The 23710-nt window shown below is 40.6% G+C and overlaps 1 protein-coding gene across 2 annotated transcripts in view; it reads right to left on the bottom strand.

The window, feature by feature from the left end:
* angpt1 (angiopoietin 1) overlaps positions 1-23710 on the bottom strand; it is a 208506-nt gene that overhangs the window by 33322 nt on the left and 151474 nt on the right. For both annotated transcript variants that reach the window (XM_062029975.1, XM_062029976.1), the window contains exons 6-7: positions 22396-22497; positions 10043-10209 (exon numbers count right to left, since the gene is read on the bottom strand). In XM_062029975.1, the coding sequence (XP_061885959.1) occupies positions 10043-10209; positions 22396-22497 (269 nt within the window). The remainder of the gene's footprint in view (positions 1-10042; positions 10210-22395; positions 22498-23710) is intronic.

Here is a 23710-nt window from a genome sequence, read left to right as displayed (position 1 = left end):
TTTGCTGTTTATGTGCAGTTGTTCCAATAGCCGCGTTGTGCGATAATGCTGCTAAACGTTGTTAGTATAGCTCGTATACATCTCTGCCCCACCCTGTGTCTCTTTCAGACTATTTGTGCTCCTTTGTAATGTTCTACAGCAGGAAGTGTTTAATGTTTTCATTAGAAAAGGCTATGGGCCAGTAAAAAAAAAAGAACACGTTGCTCGCTGTAAATGGTCCCCTTATAAACACGCACCACAAATGAAAATATTGAATCTGAAAAATATTAAATAACTAGAAGAGGCAACTCTTGAAGGAATTGCGTGTGAATGCTCCAATGCTGAAGTTGAACTGAAATGCTGACAGAATGTAGTGTGAATGTAAGAATAGTTTGAATGTTGGAATGGTTTAAATGTTGAAAAGTTTGAATTTCCATTAAAACCGGAATTTGGTTTGGAACTTAGAAAAATGTTGGTGCTGGAATTTTTCAAATCGGTCGAGAATTGTTGAAGTAGTAACATGTTGAATTGAGAAATGGTATTACGGAATTCCTGGAAAAGCAGGAATTTTTCCAGTTCAAAAACCAATTTCGTTTTTTGCCTGTGGAACGGTTGAAATCTGGGAATTTTTGGAATTTGTCAAGGGAAAGCCTGAGATTCCCAAATAGACTGAACAGTTTGAAGTTAGAATTGTTAGAATCAGGTGAAAAATGTGGAAGGTAGAGTGCGCCTAAATCAGGAGAAGAAGAACTAGAAGAGTTCATTCCTGAAGGAATTGCATGTGGAATGCTCCAATGCTGAAGTTTAACTGAAATGTTGACAGAATGTAGTGTGAATGTAAGAATAGTTTGAATGTTGGAATGGTTTAAATGTTGAAGAGTTTGAATTTCCAGGAAAACCAGAATTTTGTTTGGAACTTAGAAAATGTTTTATTCATTTCAATGGGAATTTCATGGAAATGTGGGAATTTGGGGAAAAGAGGGAATTTTTTGGAAAATGGTAAAAAAAATTTGAATGATCTGAATGAGTTGAAATGGTTGGTGTTGGAATTTTTCCAATCGGTCGAGAATTGTTGAAGTAGTAACATGTTGAATTGAGAAATGGTATTACGGAATTCCTGGAAAAGCGGGAATTTTTCCAGTTCAAAAACCAACTTTGTTTTTGGTCTTTATTAAGAGGAATGTTTTGACGGTGGAACGGTTGAAATACGTTGAACAATGTGGGAGGAGTAGTCGCCAGAAAAAAGGGTGGAAATAAGGCTTTGGAAAACCAGGACATATGGAAAATCCTGGAATCTTTTTTGAACTTTGAAAAATAATAATTTGAATGTCCAGGATGAGTGGAATGTGTTGAAAGTGGGATGGTTGAAATCGGTTGAAAAATGTGGAAATGGTGGAAGTTTTAAAAATGGCCAATTCATTTTGAATTGGAAAAAACTCCTGAAAAACCTGGAATTCTGGGAAATCTGGGATTTTTTGGAATTCATCAAAGGAAATCCCGCGATTCCCGAATAGGCTGAACAATTTGAAGTATTTTTGCTGTAATCAGCTTTCCACAGTAGTTCTGAAACTGCTCTTTTTCAGTAATTTTTCTGTGAATGCTGTGTGTTTGTTCTGGAAATGTCTTTCAACATTTGATTTTTTTTGTGTGGCTATTCTCTCCCCACATATTAAGCACACAACTGAACCAACCTTGTCAGCAGTGAAAGCAAAATAATCCGTCCATGAAGCAGTAAACGTTATAAATTCATCAGAAATGTTTATTATTTTTGATCTGTTCATTGTTAAATTACCGTAAAATCTATACAATTACTTGGCAGAAAAACATGATGTATCGGGGGTGTGACGTAGGTTTTGATTGACATTTTAAAAAAGGTTTTATTTTTATATGACCGTATTTTCCAGAACATAGGGCGCACCGGATTATAAGGCGCACTGCCGATGAATGGTCTATTTTCGATCTTTTTCATATATAAGGCGCACCGGATTATAAGGCGCATGAAAAGGAGTCCTTATATTATGATTTTTTTCTAAATTGAAAAGACTTCCTTATGCTCTACATAACATGTAATGGTGGCTCTTTGGTCAAAATGTTGCATAGATTATGTTTTACAGATCATCTTCAAGTCGCTTTCTGACAGTCGCTTCAGGATGTGCCGTTTTGTGGGCGGTCTTATTTACGTGGCTCACCTTCGATAGCATCTTCTCCCCGTCATCTTTGTTGTAGCGGTGTAGCGTGCAAGGACGGGAGTGGAAGAAGTGTCAAAAGATGGAGCTAACTGTTTTAATGACATTCAGACTTTGCTTAAATCAATAACGGAACAGCATCTTCTCGTCTGGAAACAACAACACCAGAAATGTGTCCCGAGAAAAACCGTCCGACCGTAACTCTCTAATAACTGAAGTTCCTTGGGTGAATAATGTTCACTCACTACATGTGAAAGCCAGAATATATATATATATATATATATATATATATATATATATATATATATATATATATATATATATATATATATATATATATATATATATATATATATATATATATATATATATATATATATATATATATATACATACTACCGTTCAAAAGTTTGGGGTCACATTGAAATGTCCTTATTTTTTAAGGAAAAGCACTGTACTTTTCAATGACTTTAAAGAAATACACTCTATACATTGCTAATGTGGTAAATGACTATTCTAGCTGCAAATGTCTGGTTTTTGGTGCAATATCTACGTAGGTGTATAGAGGCCCATTTCCAGCAACTATCACTCCAGTGTTCTAATGGTACAATGTGTTTGCTCATTGGCTCAGAAGGCTAATTGATGATTAGAAAACCCTTGTGCAATCATGTTCACACATCTGAAAACAGTTTAGCTCGTTACAGAAGCTACAAAAGTGACCTTCCTTTGAGCAGATTGAGTTTCTGGAGCATCACATTTGTGGGGTCAATTAAACGCTCAAAATGGCCAGAAAGAGAGAACTTTCATCTGAAACTCGACAGTCTATTCTTGTTCTTAGAAATGCAGGCTATTCCACAAAATTGTTTGGGTGACCCCAAACTTTTGAACGGTAGTGTATATATATAGTGGTTAGAGTGTCTGCCCTGAGATCGGTAGGTTGTGAGTCATACCAAAGACTATAAAAATGGGACCCATTACCTCCCCGCTTGGCACTCAGCATCAAGGGTTGGAATTGGGGGTTAAATCAACAAAAAATATTCCCGGGCGCGGCCACCGCTGCTGTTCGCTGCTCCCCTCACCTCCCAGGGGGTGATCAAAGGTGATGGGTCAAATGCAGAGAATCATTTCGCCACACCTCGTGTGTGTGTGACAATCATTGGTACTTTAACTTTAACTTTAATATAGCCAAGGTTGCTGTGGTTTATCCGTTAAACAGCGCTCAATAAACAGGGGTGTTTTTTGATTCCCCTGAAGAGCAGGGAAACCTTTGAAACAGACCTGTAGGGATGAAATAGCCTCCGTGTGTTTTTTCCTGACCTAAGGAATGTATATATATATATATATATATATATATATATATATATATATATATATATATATATATATATATATATATATATACATACACACACACACACACACACACACACACACATACATAAATGTATTATGTATATATTTAATCGAGAGTAACTTGTAGCTTAGCTTACTCCATTTTTCGAGTAGCCTGCTCCTCACTGTCTGTAACTTAAACAAACACATCTATACTTTTGCTACGTTAAACACGTTCAAAACCAGGAGACATCTCACCACGGGAAACCGATACAAAATAAAACCTTCACGGTGCTTATAAGACATTTCTTCAAATTCAATATAACAAGGAGAAAAATTACCCCACACAATATGAAAGCGATGTCCCTTTCTAAAAAAGAATGGTCAGGTGTTTTAGAGGCTTTATCCCGACAGAGTCCAGTTCTGTTTTCGATTGGACTTTTTTCAACAAAAACGGTTTGTTTTTAGAAACAACCAGAAATGTTGTGAAAACCCCAGAAGTGCTGATTCTCTTTCGGGCCAGAAATTGCTTGGAACGTTCCACATTTGGAGAAGCCCAAGTATCTGCCACAGTTTGCGGTCTGTTATCACTAACCCTTTTAAGAATAAACAGAAACACTCTACCCCCCACACACCAGAAACTGTCTGTCGAAGGAACATTAGAAGAGACAATACATTTTAGTTGGGCGGAATTCGTAACAAAAATAGAGCTCTCCACAGAATTACATCAGAGGATCAACATGATTGCATTGATTGGAATCTTTCCAGTATCAAAGAAATGTTTTGATCTTGTAATCGCTACATTTCATCTTATGATTGAAGTATTTCCATCCATCAACTCTTAACACGCGCAATGACATAAGTGGAAAAAAGACAACAATTCAAGGTTTGTCAAACATTTCACAATGGATACAAGCTACGGCATCGTTAAAGAGGACCTATGTTGATTCTAACCTACATTTGACACACTTCCTTGTGGTTTAGATCAGTGTTTCTTAACCATAGGGCAGCCAAATGTATCTGTTTCTAAGTTGTGATCCTTATGGGCCGCAGCGGTACTCAGTTGCAATACACTTTTCCACTGCTTGTGGCAGTAATGACAATTAGGGCTGGGTATGGGTACTCGATACCTTTGAAACAACCCGATACCAAGTAGTATCGAAACTGCGTCTGTCAAACGATACCTGCAATCTGTTCTTTTTGTACCCAGATCAAGAAAAACATACTGTTTCTATGGTTTTGCTCGCAGCCAATCACAGTTCTTCAATTCAATGCGCCATGTGATTGGTCCACCACCGCAAAAACAATAGTTTGTATGGCGGTAAAGCGGGTTGAAGCACTGCAGAATTGGCTGGTCATCATTCCGAGATGCCGGCAGCAAAACGGTCATAAGGTGTGGTTGTACTACACGCTTGTGGCGCCGGGTACAAATGAATGCATACAATGCGGCAAGATTATTTCGGGGAAAACGGGGAATACTAGCAATATGATTAAACACCTCATCAAGCCCGGAGAAAACTTAAGGGTGGAGAACTGTACTGTGTTTAAAAAGCCGGCCTCTACAACACCAGCATCGTCGTCGTCATCTCAACAGGACACTGCTCAACCGTCGATAACTTCAGGTAATATATAAATGGTTACTATGTTAACAGTACTCATCCTTTGTGTGGAGAGGCAGCTGATGGTGACCTTCTATCGCTCGGCTGTCGAGAGCCTGCTGACGTACTGCATAACAGTGTGGTACGCCAGCTGCACTGGAGCAGACAAAAAGTCGATTCAGAGGGTCAAAAATTCTGCACAAAAAATCATCGGCTGCCCCCTCCCCTCCCTGAAGGATTTACACAACTCCCGTTGCCTCAACAGAGCAAAAAGCATCACCAAGGACAGCACACACCCTGGCTTCCACCTGTTCGACCTGCTTCCATCGGGCAGGTGCTACAGGTGCATCAGAGCCAGACCAAACAGGCTCAGAGACAGCTTCTTTCCCAGAGCTGTCGCCATCTTGAACTCTAACTTATAATAATAATTCACCCCTATACAATATCCTACCCTAATACCCTACTGTGCAATACGTCCGACACTGATTGTTATTTATTACTCCGGTACTCTTGTCTTGTTCTGTATATTGTACAGTATTTTGTATTTCTATAATGTTTTGTATATTGTACAGGATTGCTAATTACCTTTATTGGATAGTAGTCTGTTTATTTCAATTGTTAGTTTTTTTCTTTATTACCTCTTGTGTAATTTATTTTTACCCCATATTTGTTCCCACTACCGCACCTTAAGTTGGAGTCCTTAATGTTGTTATATGCAAATATAATGACAATAAAGTTATTCTATTCTATTCTATTAAAACATGTATTGTCAAGTAAATCGTTTTTGGGCATGTCGTAGGCATGTGAGCTAACGCTAGCTTAGCTTGCCCGCTAATTTTACTTAATTAGCAAGTTAGCGCTCTGCTCAGTCACATCCGTCAATGTTTTGTTCAGTGGTTAGGTTACCGGTTTTAGCTTCTGTAGCAGCTTAATTACTTATGTACTTTGTTAAGATCCAACTACGACTACCCATCTTGTTTGACCTGGCCTCTAATTATACATGTGTCCAGACATCCTCCACTCCAGCAGAGTGAATATTTTCAACTGCTGGAGACACAATAAGCCAGGAAAGGATGCCCCAAAGAAGGCTGACATGTTAGTATTTCTTAAAAAGAACAGTTGAGGAGGACTGACTGGTCAGTGGTTACTTACTGGTTAGATTCAGAATGTTGGTTGGTTGTAATTAGAGATGTCCGATAATATTGGACTGCCGATATTATCGGCCGATAAATGCTTTAAAATGTAATATCGGAAATTATCGGTATCGGTTTCAAAATTATCGGTATCGGTTTCAAAAAGTAAAATTTATGACTTTTTAAAACGCCGCTGTGTACACTGATGTAGGGAGAAGTACAGAGCGCCGATAAACCTTAAAGGCGCTGCCTTCGCGTGCCGGCCCAGTCACATTTTATCTACAGCTTTTCACAATGCAAGGCATACTTGGTTAACAGCCATACAGGTCACACTGAGGGTGGCCGTATAAACAACTTTAACACTGTTACAAATATGCGCCACACTGTGAACCCACACCAAACAAGAATGACAAACACATTTCGGGAGAACATCCGCACTGTAACACAACATAAACACAACAGAACAAATACCCAGAACCCCTTGCAGCACTAACTCTTCCGGGACGCTACAATATACACCCCCGCTACCCCCTACCAAACCCCGCCCACCTCAACCTCCTCATGCTCTCTCAGGGAGAGCATGTCCCAAATTCCAAGCTGCTGTTTTGAGGCATGTTAAAAAAAATAATGCACCTTGTGACTTCAATAATAAATATGGCAGTGCCATGTTGGCATTTTTTTCCATAACTTGAGTTGATTTATTTTGGAAAACCTTGTTATTTGTTTAATGCATCCAGCGAGGCATCACAACAAAATTAGGCTCAATATTGTGTTAATTCCATGACTGTAAATATCGGTATCGGTTGATATCGGAATCGGTAATTAAGAGTTGGACAATATCGGAATATCGGATATCGGCAAACAAGCCATTATCGGACATCTCTAGTTGTAATGTGGTTTAAAGTTACACAGCCAAAATAATACTTCGTTGTACATGTTTGTAGAGTTATTTAATACATATTTGAGCACTTTCAAAATGTATTTGTGTAAAAATCTTGAATGGGAAGGAGTGGTGACAATTACGCAACCCATTGCATTCTTTTCACATGATTAATATCGAATTAAGTACTGAGTTGGTATCGGGATCGTTTTAAGGGTACTGGTATTGGTACTGGTATCGAAAATGACAAAATCAAACAAACAGAAGTTTGGAGCTCGAGTCATTGAGAAGTTTCTTTAGTGCAAAAATTATAACTAAAGTGGTGTAGCTGTATTTTCATTTGCACTTCAATTGTTTATTTAAGAAACATATATTATTATTTATGATACATTTAGTTAGAAATTCTTTATTTTAGCACTGCATTGTACGGTATACCGGTACTAGTATAGTACCGCGATACTAATGAATCATATTCGGTACTATACCACCTCTAAAAAGTACCGTTCATTTTCTACCACTTGTCCTTAATAATTTTCACAAAATAATAGAATGACAAATGACACAATATGTTACTGCATACGTCAGCAGCTAAATTAGGAGCCTTGGTTTGCTTACTTACTAATAAAAAAAAAGTTGTCTTGCATGTTCACTATTTTATTTAAGGACAACATTACAATAAGAAACATATGTTTAATGTACGGGAAGATTTTTTGTTAAAATAAAGCCAATAATACCATTTTTTGTGGTCCCCTGGTACCAACATATTGGTATCAGGACAACCCTACACTGCATAATTACATATAAATATAGTCATCAGTTTTCATTTGTCCCTTCTTTTGCAGTATATTTGATTAGCATTTATTTTTGTAATCAGCCTGACCTAAGGCTTAAAAATAATCTTTGTGATTAGCACTTGGTTTTATATCATTTGACAAGGTTTATCCTGTTGATTAGTAGGTTAGATATAATTATTAAATGCCATTAAAACCAGAGAAAGTTTACTAATTCAGTGTTAATATTTGAGTCGTCTCCGGGTTCATCCGGAGTGGAAAAGCATTGGCAAGTATTTAATTATACTCAACACAGGATGAGCAGTCGTGCACACAACACGCAGCTAACGGTCAGTAACAAAAACAATCATGACGAAAGGGTGAGGCAAGCATTTATAGAAGCCAGCTGATTGACAACCACTACCAGGTGTGGCCAGGCTGCCAATCAGCGGCAGGTGAGGGGGAAAAAGGCGCTCTGGGAGACATGCAGGAAAAGGGACCAAAAACAAGAGCGCCACACAGGAAATAAACACAAACTAAAAAAACATAACAAGACGTGATGTGACAGACCGTCAGGGTTAGGGTTAGAGGGTTAGGGTTAGAGTTAGGGTTAGTGGAAATTTGTTAAGCGTGTCAAGCCTGAAACTAATTAGCCGCGATAAATGAGCGACGACTACACACAAAAATGTTACCATACCATTTGATACACCTACTATAATGTCCGATAATATCGGACTGCCGATTTTATCGACCGATAAATGCTTTAAAATGTAATATCGGAAATTATCGGTATCGGTTTCAAAAAGTAAAATTTATGACTTTTTAAAACGCCGCTGTGTACACGTACGTGGGGAGAAGTACAGAGCGCCAATAATCCTTAAAGGCACTGCCTTTGCGTGCCGGTCCAGTCACATAATATCTAGGGCTTTTCACACACACACAAGAGAATGCGAGGCATTCTTGGTCAACAGCCATACAGGTCACACTGAGGGTGACTGTATAAACAACTTTAACACTGTTACAAATATGCGCCACACTGTGCACCCACACCAAACAAGAATGACAAACACATTTCGGGAGAACATCCGCACCGTAACACAACATAAACATAACAGAACAAATACCCAGAACCCCTTGCAGCACTAACTCTTCCGGGAGGCTACAATATACACCCCCCGTTACCCCCTACCCTCCCCCACCTCAACCCCACCCACCTCAACCTCCTCATGCTCTCTCAGGAAGAGCATGTCCCAAATTCCAAGCTGCTGTTTTGAGGCATGTTAAAAAAAATAATGCACTTTGTGATTTCAATAATAAATATGGCAGTGCCATGTTGGCATTTTTTTCCGTAACTTGAGTTGATTTATTTTGGAAAACCTTGTTACATTGTTTAATGCACACAGCGGGGCATGGCAACAAAATTAAGCATAATAATGTGTTAATTCCACGACTGTATATATCGGTATCGGTTGATATCGGTATCGGTAATTAAGAGTTGGACAATATCGGATATCGGCAAAAAAGTCATTATCGGACATCTCTAATCCTATACTATAACTTTAACATGTCTTCCAGGGTATGTGAAATAATACATGCTTGCTCTGAAGGGAAATATGTATATTTCCTTATATAGTCAAGGTTTCTGTGGTTTATCCGTTACGCAGTGCTCAATACCGGGGGTAGAGCGGAATACACGTTAGGTCAGGAAAAAACACAGAGGCTGTTTCATCCCTAAAATCCCCTGAAGAGCAGTGAAACCTGCAAAACAGGCTCGTGGGGATGAACTAGCCTCTGTGTTTTTTCCTGACCTAATTTATATATTTCCATAAATGTTTAAATCATCTGATTTTGCAGGCATGTCAATTTTAGCCCACACTACCACACCTGTGGTCAGACGGACGTTTTATAAAGCCTAAAATAATCCAACTCCTGCTCTTCATCCAGAAAGTAGCATTTCATTTGCCAACATCGGAAAATACAATCTGGACGGGTTACTTTTGATATTCTAAGATGCACAAAATAGTACTTGCTACACATTCCCACTCAAGTTCAGAACTCTTTTCTTGAATTAAGGTCCAAAAAGGCTTCCACATGATGTCTTACCAACTATAAAAATGCACAGAAGCACATAAATCTGTTGTGTGCATAGCAATGTGAGCGGTACCTGTAGTTCTGTTTCTCACTGCCAATTTGAAAGCGATCATACAGCGAGAAGGCCTGGTGTCCGTCCCAGTCTGTCAGCTCCACGCGAAGGACATACTGCCTTTGGCTGGTCAACTGGTAGACGTACTCGTTCCCCAGCCAGTGCTCTGCAGATGTGCTCCCAAAACCCTGAAAACATGGAGGAAAAAAAACTAACTAATAATCATGAACCGGAACTGTGTTTTAGACAGTTGTATCAGAAAAGTGAATGCCAACACAACATGGTTGTGACATTCTCTGGTTTGTTTGAGTCTTAATTGTCATAATCCATCATAACCATTTTGGACCTTTTTGTTGTTATTCATTGTGTTACGTGTTTTTTTTTTGTTCCTTTTCCTGTTTTTGGTTGGTTCTGCTGTGATTCGACTACTGCTGTTCTCCTCACTTGTCTCTTGTTGGCCATCAGGAGGCCCACCGTTCCCTGATTCCCAATCAGAAGGATTTATCTGGCAGTCTTGTTCATTGTCCAATGTTTGAGTTGTGCATTGTTAAGTTTTTCCTTGCCTAGTTTTTGTCACATATTTTGCTCACCTGTGATCCACTGCTGTATCCATACTGGTGCTTTCTCATTTCTACAACCTAATTATAGGACTTGTACTTGCCTGCCTCCTCTGCATCCTGGGATCACGCAGACCACAACCATGTGCAACTGCAGCACTAATAAAAGTAATACAACATTCATCCTGAGCAGGTATAGGTATTTGCATCATCTCCAAGTCATTTTGCAGGCATGTCAGTTCAGAAACATTTCGTAGAAGAGATTAATTGATGGATTGATTAAAAATAAAATTATGGAAGTAAGTTTTTGTTTAAAAAAAAAAAGTGCAGGCCAAAAGTTTGGACACACCTTCTCATTCACAACACAACTGATGGTCCCAACCCCATTGATAAAGCAAGGAATTACACTAATCAACCCAGATAAAGCACACCTGTGAAGTAAAAACCATTTCAATGGAAGACATCGATTTGAGATACAAGTGTTTTGAGTTGAGAGCTCAATCACAGAAACATTTAAGCTCGTACGTTGAGGTACTACTGCATTTGCTAATTATATGTTAAAAATTCACTCTTATTTTTAGTCCTGTCACTCAAATGAGTCATCTTCAGCTTATAGTAGACCTGGGCAAATTAAGGCCCTAGGGCTGCATGCGGCCCATTAAAGGCCTACTGAAACCCACTACTACCGACCACGCAGTCTGATAGTTTATATATCAATGATGAAATCTTAACATTGCAACACATGCCAATACGGCCGGGTTAACTTATAAAGTGCAATTTTAAATTTCCCGGGGAACTTCTGGTTGAAAACGTCTATGTATGATGACGTATGCGCGTGACGTCAATCGTTGAAACGGAAGTATTGGGACACATTGTATCACAATACAAACAGCTCTGTTTTCATCGCAAAATTCCACAGTATTCTGGACATCTGTGTTGGTGAATCGTTTGCAATTTGTTTATTGAACAATGGAGACTGCAAAGAAGAAAGCTGTAGGGGGGATCGGTGTATTAGCGGCTGGCTGCAGCAACACAACCAGGAGGACTTTGAGGATAGCAGACGTGCTATCCGACGCTAGCCGCCGACCGCATCGATGATCGGGTGAAGTCCTTCGTCGCGCCATCGATCGCTGGAACGCAGGTGAGCACGGGTGTTGATGAGCAGATGAGGGCTGGCGTAGGTGGAGCGCTAATGTTTTTATCATAGCTCTGACGAGGTCCCGTAGCTAAGTTAGCTTAAATGGCGTCGTTAGCAACAGCATTGCTAGGCTTCGACAGGCGGCACAGCATTAACCGTGTAGTTACAGGTCCAGTGTTTGGTTAAGTGTCTCCTGATAGTAGTATTGTTGATCTTCTGTCTATCCTTCCAGTCAGGGTCTTATTTCTTTTGTTTCTATCTGCATTTAAGCCCGATGCTATCACGTTAGCTCCATAACTAAAGTGCTTCACCGATGTATTGTCGTGGAGATAAAAGTCACTGTGAATGTCCATTTCGCGTTCTCGACTCTCATTTTCAAGAGGATATAGTATCCGAGGTGGTTTAAAATACAAATCCGTGATCCACAATAGAAAAAGGAGAAAGTGTGGAATCCAATGAGCCAGCTTGTACCTAAGTTACGGTCAGAGCGAAAAAAGATACGTTCTGCACTGCACTGTAGTCCTTCACTCTCACGTTCCTCATCCACAAATCTTTCATCCTCGCTCAAATTAATGGGCTAGTCGTCGCTTTCTCGGTCCGAATCGCTCTCGCTGCTGGTGTAAACAATGGGGAAATGTGAGGAGCCCTTCAACCTGTGACGTCACGCTACTTCCGGTACAGGCAAGGCTTTTTTTTATCAGCGACCAAAAGTTGCGAACTTTATCGTCAATGTTCTCTACTAAATCCTTTCAGCAAAAATATGGCAATATCGCGAAATGATCAAGTATGACACATAGAATGGATCTGCTATCCCCATTTAAATAAAAACATTTCATTTCAGTCGACCTTTAAGTTTTTCAATCTGGCCCGCCGGACATTCCCAAATAATTTGTTTAGATCTTTAAGATTGAAACTGTAGCTGCCATTATAATGTGCAGTGATGTTTTCAAATGACCGTAAGTCTTGAACTATACACAGTATTTCAATGGTTGGAATCTGCGCTTTTGCATGATATACTAGTTACTATGGTAATGTAATTAGTTACTATGGTAATCCAAGTCACAGCAGTTCAGGCGAGGCACCAAGCAGTGTGGGAGCGTTTCTACAGAGTGTTTTCAGAGCGAGCCTGGAAATGCGGGTGTCAGGGACAGACGCGGAAGGAGATTTTTACAACAAAGTTCTAAAGCTTAGTGATGTATCAGATACATCAAATTGTAGGTGGGTTTTTTTTTTACCCTTTGCGTTCATATTTTGCTGTTTTAGCGTTTCGCTTGATTGTAAAATATGTCAATCGAGAGAGGGTGTGACGTTCATATGTTGTCAATATTCAGTGTTTTATTGTTCATACTTAATATTGTAAACCCCACATTCTTTATTTTCATGTACATTCTGGGTGTCTCATTCAGTAAAAAAATTTTAATTTCCATTCCGTTTTTTAAGGCGGTCTGTTATAACGTTTTTAGCATTCAATCAGACATTATTGTGAGGTTTTGTATTAGTGTTCCTAAAAACAGATATACCGGCCCCCAGACACATTTTTTTCTCTAAATTTGGCCCCCCGAGTCAAAATGATTGCCCAGGCCTGGCTTATAGGAACCAACATGATTGCCTGTTATCGGCCGATACACATTTTAAGTGGTTAAATATATTTAATATCAGTTTTGGAGTTGCAAAATGACAGAAATTTAGGTTTATTTAGAGAGTGTTACAAGAAAATTGCACCCATTTGGTGGATGGCCTACACATTTTTTTTTCCATGCTTCTCTTCCACTTAACTCACACATGTTAAAGCCATAACGACTTAAAGATTCCCTTTCCCGAAATAATGTTTATGCTGCTTGTTTAAAACCTCCTTAACAAAACGACTGCAGAGTGTTTTTTTGAGAGGAGAGTGGCGGGGCCGAGTACTACGCACGGAACCTATGCAAGAGGTGGAAGGACACTAAAGCGCCGAGAGAAGCGATCCAATCGAAAAAGGGAGAAAGGAACGTGGCGATGATGATGATGATGATGATGCTCTGTGTTTGTGCTTAGCGTGTGTGGGGATGAGGAATGGGAAGGAGGGAAAGTAAATAATGAGCATTCTTGGGGTCTTAGACATGTCCTGCAGAGTGGGTGGAAGAGCAAGTGAGTAGGGGCCCTTTTTATAGCTGTCGTCTTTATATTCATTCCTGAGCGAATATCAGCGTGGTCTCCTATTGTGAACCAGGGTTTATGTCAACAAGGGCCTGGAGAGAGCAGCTTAAGTCCAAGCTGGGTTTGAATAGTTTAGTACCTCCCACAGCTTTATATCACAGGGGTGTCAAACCTACGGCCTGCGGGCTGGATCATGCCCATGGGCGAAGTTTACTAGGTATAAAAATGAGTAGAAATTTTGGAGTGAAATAAACTGCTGTTCTAAATGTGTCCACTAGATGTCGCAATAGCAATTATTTGTATCTTTGTAGATTATGCTACATACACTATATTGCCAAAAGTATTTTGACTCACATATGAGCTTGAAGTGCCATCCCATTCCTAACCCATAGGGTTCAATATGATGTCGGTCCACCTTTTGCAGCTATTACAGCTTCAACTCTTCTGGAAAGGCTGTCCACAAGGTTGCGGAGTGTGTTCATAGGAATTTCCGGCCATTCTTCCAAAAGCGCATTGGTGAGGTCACACACTGATGTTGGTCGAGAAGACCTGGCTCTAAGTCTCCGTTCTAATTCATCCCAAAGGTGTTCTATCGGGTTCAGGTCAGGACTCTGTGCAGGCCAGTCAAGTTCATCCACACCAGACTCTGTCATCCATGTCTTTATGGACCTTGCTTTGTGCACTGGTGCAGAGTCATGTCGGAAGAGGAAGGGACCCGCTCCAAACTGTTCCCACAAGGTTGGGAGCATGGAATTGTCCAAAATGTTTTTGTATCCTGGAGCATTCAAAGTTCCTTTCACTGGAACTAAGGGGCCAAGCCCAATGCCTGAGAAACAACCCCACACCATAATTCCTCCCCCACCAAATTTCACACTCTGCACAATGCAGTCCGAAATGTAACATTCTCCTGGCAACCTCCAAACCCAGACTCGTCCATCAGATTGCCAGATGGAAAAGAGTGATTCATCACTCCAGAGAACGCATGTCCACTGCTCTAGAGTCCAGTGGGGACGTGCTTTACACCACTGCATCCGACGCTTTGCATTGGACTTGGTGATGTATGGCTTAGATGCAGCTGATCGGCCATGGAAACCCATTCCATGAAGCTCTCTACGTACTGTACGTGGGCTGATTGGAAGGTCACATAAAGTTTGGAGCTCTGTAGCAACTGACTGTGCAGAAAGTCGGCGACCTCTCTGTCAGTTTACGTGGCCTACCACTTGGTGGCTGAGTTGCTGTTGTTCCCAAACTCTTCCATTTTCTTATAATAAGGCCGACAGTTGACTTTGGAATATTTAGGAGCGAGGGAATTTCACGATAGGATTTGTTGCACAGGTGGCATCCTATGACAGTTCCATGCTGGAAATCACTGAGCTCCTGAGAGCGGCCCATTCTTTCACAAATGTTTGTAGAAACAGTCTCCATGCCTAAGTGCTTGATTTTATACACCTGTGCCTGGGCCAAGTGATTAGGACACCTGATTCTCATCATTTGGATGGGTGGCCAAATACTTTTGGCAATATAGTGTATGTAAAAAAATTAAACCACATGTTGTTAGTGCACCAGTCGAGGAAAATGAGCAAACTATATGAATAACATCCTGTAATTTGATTTTGATGTTATTTATTTATCTTGATAGATTGAAAATTAACACCAATGAGTTGACTGATGAACATTATCACATAATTTATTCAGAAAGTATAAAAACCGACAAATAAAGATAGACTACACATGTAAGTGTAAAAAAAACAACCCTCAACAACATTATGATTTGTACATTCTCAGAATGTGCTTGTTCTATTTTTAAACAAAGAAAACAATCTGAAGTTGTCTTTATTTTTAAGTTATCGTGCCGTGATTTCACCAGTCCGGCCCACTTGGGAGTAGATTTTTCTCCATGTGGCCCCCGATCTAAAATGAGTTTGACACCCCTGTAATATCCTAACTGAAATAGCTAATATGGGACGAATACAATTAGCGCAAAAAACACCAAGAAATAATGGAAAAGTAGCAAAACTATGATTGTTTGCATGTAAAAACCACATTTGCACTCTTCCTGTTTGCTAACAATAGCTTTCGGATCACATTTTGATGAAAACCCCCCCCCCTACATTCTCTAATATTACAAATGCGCCAACACGACTGAAAGATTTACAAATCCTTTGAGTGCCTTTAAGCCGTGCACAAGCCTATGAAGAGCAAGAATGTGAAAACTAACAACACTATAAAACACCATCAGTCACCTACAAACTGTTGAAAGAGAGCGGGATAGAACTTTGCTCTCGTGTTGCGCAATGTGCTGTGAATGTCGCCCAAAGGTTCACCGGTACCCCTCGTGTAATGTAATGCACTCTTTGTGCACCTGTTCAGCGCTGGAAGCGTTCCATGTCGGCCCCATAGGAGCCTAATTCTGTCCGCCTCACCTCATGTTTTTTAGTATTATAGTGCAGTGGTGCCCAACCTTTTTGTAGCTGGGGACCGGTCAACGCTTGAAAATTTGTCCCACGGACAAATTCATAAAGAAATACAATCACGTGTGCTTACGGACTGTATCCCTGCAGACTGTATTGATCTATATTGATATATAATGTATATATTGTGTTTTTTATGTTGATTTAATAAAAATAAAAAAATTAGACCTTTTTTTTTTTTTTTTTTTTTAAATTAAATTTCTTGCGCGGCCCGGTACCAATCGGTCCGCGGACCGGTACCGGGCCGCGGCCCGGTGGTTGGGGACCACTGCTATAGTGCACTTTTTTTCCCTAAAGAGAAATGCTAGATTAAAAACCTTCCCCATTAAAATCAAATGTCCTTTAAGGCCTACTGAAATGAAATGTTTTTATTTAAACGGGGATAGCAGATCCATTCTATGTGTCATACTTGATCATTTCGCGATATTGCCATATTTTTGCTGAAAGCATTTAGTAGCGAACGCCGACGATAAAGTTCGCAACTTTTGGTCTCTGATAAAAAAAAGCCTTGCCCCTACCGGAAGTAGCGTGACGACACCGGAGGAAGGACTGCTCATATTTTCCTATTGTTTACACCAGCAGCGAGAGTGATTCGGACCGAGAAAGCAACGATCACCCCATTAATTTGAGAGAGGATTAAAGATTTGTGGATGAGGACCGTTAGAGTGAAGGACTAGAATGCAGTGCAAGACATATCTTTTTTCGCTCTGACCGTAACTTAGGTACAAGCTGGCTCATTGGATTCCACACTCTCTCCTTTTTCTATTGTGGATCACGGATTTGTATTTTAAACCACCTCAGATACTATATCCTCTTGAAAATGTGAGTTGAGAACACGAAATGGACATTCACAGTGACTTTTATCTCCACGACAATACATCGGCGAAGCTCTTTAGCTACTGAGCTAACGTGATAGCATTGGGCTCAAATGCAGATAGAAACAAAATAAATAAACCACTGACTGGAAGGATAGACAGAAGATCAACAATACTATTAAACCGTGGACATGTAAATACACGGTTAATAATTTCCAGCATGGCAAAGCTTAAAAATGCTGTTGCTAACGACACCATTGAAGCTAACTTAGCTACGGAGCTAACGTGATAGCATCGGGCTCAAATGCAGATAGAAACAAAATACATAAACCCCTGACTGGAAGGATAGACAGAAAACCAACAATACTATTAAACCATGAACATGTAAATACACGGTTAATGCTTTCCAGCTTGGCGAACCTTAAAAATGCTGTTGCTAACGACGCCATTGAAGCTAACTTAGCAACAGGACCTCACAGAGCTATGATAAAAACATTAGCTATCCACCTACGCCAGCCAGCCCTAATCTGCTCATCAACACCCGTGCTCACCTGCGTTCCAGCGATCGACGGAAGGACGAAGGACTTCACCACGATCATCCGTGCGGTCGGTGGCTAGCGTCGGCTAGCGCGTCTGCTATCCAAGTTTAGCGGGAAATTTAAAATGGCACTTTATAAGTTAACCCGGCCGTATTGGCATGTGTTGCAATGTTAAGATTTCATCATTGATATATAAACTATCAGACTGCGTGGTCGGTAGTAGTGGGTTTCAGTAGGCCTTTAAGGACAAAAAATGCGGAATTAAACCAAATTGCCGTTAAAAAAAAGGGGGGGTATCCGCGTAGCTGCACACCTAATCACATTTAAATCACGAGTTTGGCTACCACAAATAAATGACGATAACTGTCAAATTACCGTCAACCTATGTTACCATTTCAAAAACAGGCGTAGATTGTTTCATTACAAATTACATTATGATGTCATGTACGTCCGAGACCCCATTACTGCAAAACACATTTTCGGCCACTATGTTTTACCTAACACGGGGGTCAGCAATCCGCGGCTCTAGAGCCGCATGTGGCATGTGGCTCTTTAGCTCCCTAGACCTCTTTCAGAGATGTGTGAAAATGGAAAAAGATGAAGAAAAAAAAAAAAGTTTTGTTTTAATATATTTTCTGTATGAGAACAAACATGACACAAACCTTCCTAATTGTTAGAAATCCCACTGTTTATTTTACACATGCTTCACTGATGAGAGTATTTGGCGAGCTCCGTTTTGTCCTACTAATTTCAGCGATCCTTGAACTCATTGCAGTTTGTTTACATGTAGAACTTTCTCCGATGCTGCCACAGAAAGACCGTGTTTTATGCCACTCCTTCTTTGTCTCATTTTGTACACCAAACGTTTTATGCTGTGCGTGAATGCACAAAAGTGAGCTTTGCTGATTTTATTGATTTGCTGGAGTGCTTATTAGGCATATTTGGTCAGTGCGTGACTACAAGCAAATCTATGCCAACATTCTATTTAGGCTAACTGTATGTACATATTGCATCATTATGCCTCGTTTGTAGGTATATTTGAGCTCATTTAATTTCCCTTATGTCAGAATAATTGTATCTAAGTTATCACAAAAGTTTGTGTTGAAATGAGTTCCCGGCGAGAAGACAAAAGCTGTCTTTGAACCTACCAAGAAGAAGGCTTTTAAAACTCCACTGTGTAGCATGGGAAGCAAAATGAAGGTGTTCTGTTTCTTTCATGTATTGTAATCAACAGAAATATATTGTCTTGACCCAAAAACTACATAAGCGAAGAGGAAGCAGGACCAGACTCCCCTCCAAGCACGGCTTCTTTGAACTGTTTTATGATCTTTTCTGTGAACTGTTTACAACCTTTTCTTTGGAACTGTTCTGTAACCAAAGGCGTTGGCTGTTTACGACCCACGTACCTTAGAAACAGCTGTTGCCATGTAATCAGGGAAAGTCCAAATAAAAGAGGAGACGTACAATCTTTCGTCAGAGCGTGCTGAGACAGTGTACAAGGCTACAGTGTCCAGGCGTCTCTCCTCACTGAGCCAAATTGAATTCTGTCTCTGTTTGATGTATTGCTTCTTGTCTCGTTTAATAGATGTCATCAGTGTTTGAACCTGACACTTTACTTATGCCCTCCGTGTATTTAATTTATATTTGCATGTCTCATGACACATTATCTGTATGTAATATTGGGTGCATTTCAGATAGTTGTTTGTGTACCACGTTGTTCCAGACCACAGCAAACATTACCCAGCTTGCAAAGATTGTAACAAATCCACTACAAGAAGACAGCCTGCCGTTTCCTTAAACTTGGACACACACATCTATACCTTTGGCCATGCTGAGCCAGTAATTTCTAAGAGTTATCTCATCCTGTGAGAAGCCTCCATTGTACTAATGTTTTCCAATGTTGCAAACATGTGTAGAATAAAAATTAAAATACAACATTTCTGTCAACGAAGATTTGCATCAGCCTTTGATAGTAGGCTAAAATAGCAAATATAGACCCCTGACCTAACATAATAGATCATTGTGAATAATAATCGTGATTTCAACATTGATCAAAATAATTGTGATATTTATTTCGGCTATAATCAAGCAGCCCTACTTACCAGAAATGGAACAAATGTTTTTTTTTCCACATCCCAATAAATCATAGGTCTAGTTGTTGTCGTCACCATGGAAATCAAACACTGGCATCTCCAATTTGTTTGCTAAAGTTAGTCGTCTGGAGTGACGTTTACTGTGAATGCTGAAACTGCACACTGAAATGATCAATGTTTATTTCGTCACATGCTATTATGTTCTGCATGAATATCGTAGCGCTACGTTAGCGATCGCATCTGCGCTGTCACAGCTTCAATCGATCCCAGTCCTTGTGCAAACGTTGCATCACACCAAAAACATCAATACACTATTAAAACGGCGGATTGAAGCACATGCAAAACAAGTAAAATCAACAGATGGTAATAATATTTTCTGACTTTAAAAAGAAAAAAGAAAAAAGAGTGTTATTATTAGCAGGAGTGTGAGTTATGCGATAGCTTGGACATGCTCTCACTTATAATGTCCCTAAAAGCCATTGAAATGCTTTTCAAACCGACAAGTAATAATTACACATCAGCGCTGACGACTGAAGGGGAAATTAAACCAGAGACAGAAATCAGATTACAGGGGAAAGTCTAAACAAATAGTCTATCTCAGAGGTGTCAAACTCATTTTATCCCCGGGGCCACATGGAGGAAAATCTATTCCCGCGTGGGCCGGACAAGTAAAATCATGGCATGATAACTTAAAAATAAAGACAACTTCAAAATTGTTTGTATTGGCCAAAAAAAGAACACGCATATTCGGAAAATGTACACATGACAAAAAATCCTCTTGGCAAAACACTCTGAGGAACAAATTGGGGCCGTTTCCGAAACACCATGAACTTAGACTATGTCTTAGTGTTTTTACAACGCTATTAAACTCTAGGCACTTCCTGTTCATCATTGTCATGTTGGCAGTTCATTAAAGACGTGTTTGGAGAAACAACCGAGTGTTTTCTTCAAACCGCCACAACACATTCATTTACAATCATTCAAATATTACGATTATTACATCATCAAAACAATGCTCAACATGACACCATAATAGCCAAATTAAAGGTAACATAACTCATACTTGCCAACACTCCCGATTTTGCTGGGAGACTCCCGAATTTCAGTGCCCCTCCCGAAAATCAACCATTCTCCCGAATTTTCCCGATTTCCACCCGCACAACAATATTGGGGGCGTGCCTTAAAGGCGCTGCCTTTAACGTCCTCTACAACCTGTGGTCACGTCCGCTTTTCCTCCATACAAACAGCGTGCCGACACAGTCACATGATATATGCGGCTTTTACACACACACACAAGTGAATGCAAAGCATACTTGATCAACAGCCATACAGGTCACACCGAGGGTGTCCGTGTAAACAACTTTAACACTGTTACAAATATGCGCCACACTGTGAACCCACACCAAACAAGAATGACAAACACATTTCGGGAGAACATCAGCACCGTAACACAACAGAACAAATACCCAGAATTCCTTGCAGCACTAACTCTTCCGGGACGCTACAATATACACGCCCCGCTACCACCAAACCGACCCCCCCCCCCCCCCCCCCCCCCCATCTCCCGAATTCGGAGGTCTCAAGGTTGGCAAGTATGACATAACTAAACCTAACCATTGTGAACATGGAAGATTAATTCATAAAGTGAAATAGAACAAACAACAAATGTAGAAAACACACATTTTTACAATGGAGTTCAGGGTGCCGTCAACAAACTGTGAGCGCTGTACGGAAATCTAACTACAAAGACGATGGTCATGTTGCATTTTACCGTTTCGTTATTTTTATCTGTCAAGTGAATAATTTACAATACAAAAAGGTATTGTGCGTTGCTACACCATTAGTCTGTTGCCAGCCACTGGAGTAGCGGCAGCCAATCCAGAGGGCGCTTAAAGTCAGCTGACACGTCATCTTTAAACAGTGTCGCTTGAATTGCTATTGCGACATCCAGTGGACACATTTAGAACAGCAGTTTCTTTCACTAAAAAAAATTGCACCTCACGTTATCCTTAAACCCATTTTGCGGGCCGTGGGCCGATAAAACCTGTTCGCGGGCCCGTATGTTTGACACCCTTGGTCCATCTGATAATAAACTATCATTCAGCTAGAGATATAGGAAGGTAAATAGCGGTGACTTATACAGCAAAACCACTGCTTTGACTGCCAGCAATAATAAATCTAATTGTCCAGAGCATCGACTGGAAATGTTAACACTGCCTTTCTAAATGGCGTTGATAAAAACGATGGCGACTCGCTGAGCACGGTCCTACAGATAAAATGATTGTTGTCATATTTACACACAATAATTTCCTGTTTAAGATGGGAAGAATAACAGCTTGGCGCCCTGGACTATGTTTCTTATGTATTAAAGGGGGCTGAAGCTGTGGAGGAATAACATCTGGATGAAGTTTTCTAACCGGATCAGTGGACCCTGTCTTTTTTTTTTCTTTCGTCGTGTGCACTCGCGGCCAAAAATGCTCAGGATATTTGTCAAAACCCGATTGCTAATGTAGTGTTGCAACGGGATGTCACGCTCTTAGCCGTGTAATGTTTGTTTTGCGCGTGCACGGACCACCTGTATCTTCTCCGGATGTGCAGGTAGAGTGGGTGTATGTCAAGTCTCACCATTTTGTATTCCTTCCACGTCCTCTGGAAGTCCACACTGCCATCCTCTCTACGCTGTATCACCGTCCATCCGCCGCCAGCTGTTTCCATGTTGCAATACACCTAGAAAATGTAAAATAAAATAAATTTAAAAAAATACAGTTCAACAGTGCAACCCTGTTTTCAGGATTTATTAGATGTAACACAATATTACTCGAAAATAGCAGTGGTTTTGGATGCGCACATTGAGCTGGACTAAAATATCAAGACGTTTACTAACACTCATCATAGGCTAGGATGTCTTGTTCCTTTTGGGCCCCTTATGATTCATTTGAAGGGTTCCTTTACCAGACTGGGCTAATAATACAGCTTAAATATTCAGTGATTTTTTGTAAAAATGATTGCGCAATTTGGAATTTATTTTGGCCTTTCCTTCATTTACAGTGGTTCAGAATTCTATATACCATATTTTCCGGACCATAGGGCGCCGATGAGCGGGTCTATTCAGGTTTATTTTCATACAAAAGGCGCACCGGATTATAAGGCACATTAAAGGGGTCATACTATGATTAATTTTGTTATTTAAAACATTTCCTTGTGGTCTACATAACATGTAATGGTGGTTTTTTAGTCAAAATGTTGCATAGATTATATTTTACATATCATCTTCAAGCCGCTTTCTGACAGTCGCTTCAGGATGCGCCGTTTTGTGGGCGATCTTATTTACTTGGATCACCTTCGGCAGCGTCTTCTCCCCGTCATCTTCGTTGTAGCGGTGTAGCGTGCAAGGACGGGAGTAGAAGACGTGTCAAAAGATGGAGCTAACTGTTTTAATGACATTCAGAATTTACTAAATGTCATGGCGCGGACTCGAACCTGCGCTGCCGGCACTTCCGCTGGCAGCGCGCTCAGACACGCCCCTGCTCGCACTGAGCGCAGCACGCCCACGCAGCAACAAGCCTGCAGACAATCACTAATCTGCGCACCTGGACCTGATGAGAGGGAGCGGCATAAAGACCAGCGGACCCGAGGAACCTTTGACAGAACGTCGCTCATCTTCCCAGTAAGCATCACGTCTGGCATTCACTCCCCTGTGCTTTGCTCGCCTTCTCTTTGCTCTCTCCGTGTCTCCCTTGTTCATGTCCCTTGTGTCTCCTGCAGTGACTTCCATGTCATCCGTGATCGTGTTTAGCCTCTCGACATCCATCCGGATTCCTGACTGCCTTCCTCGATCCTCGACCCCTGCTCGGACACGGACCACGCTGCCTCGCTCCTACCCTCAACCCCTTGCCTGTTTACGGACTGCCTCTTCGCCTTGCCCCCCCCTTGATTTGAC

This window comes from Entelurus aequoreus, linkage group LG20 (genome assembly GCF_033978785.1).
Source record: "Entelurus aequoreus isolate RoL-2023_Sb linkage group LG20, RoL_Eaeq_v1.1, whole genome shotgun sequence".
NCBI classification, from domain to species: Eukaryota; Metazoa; Chordata; class Actinopteri; order Syngnathiformes; family Syngnathidae; genus Entelurus; species Entelurus aequoreus.
The sequence above is the reverse complement of the archived record's forward strand: the minus strand, read 5'-3'. Positions and strand labels throughout refer to the sequence as shown.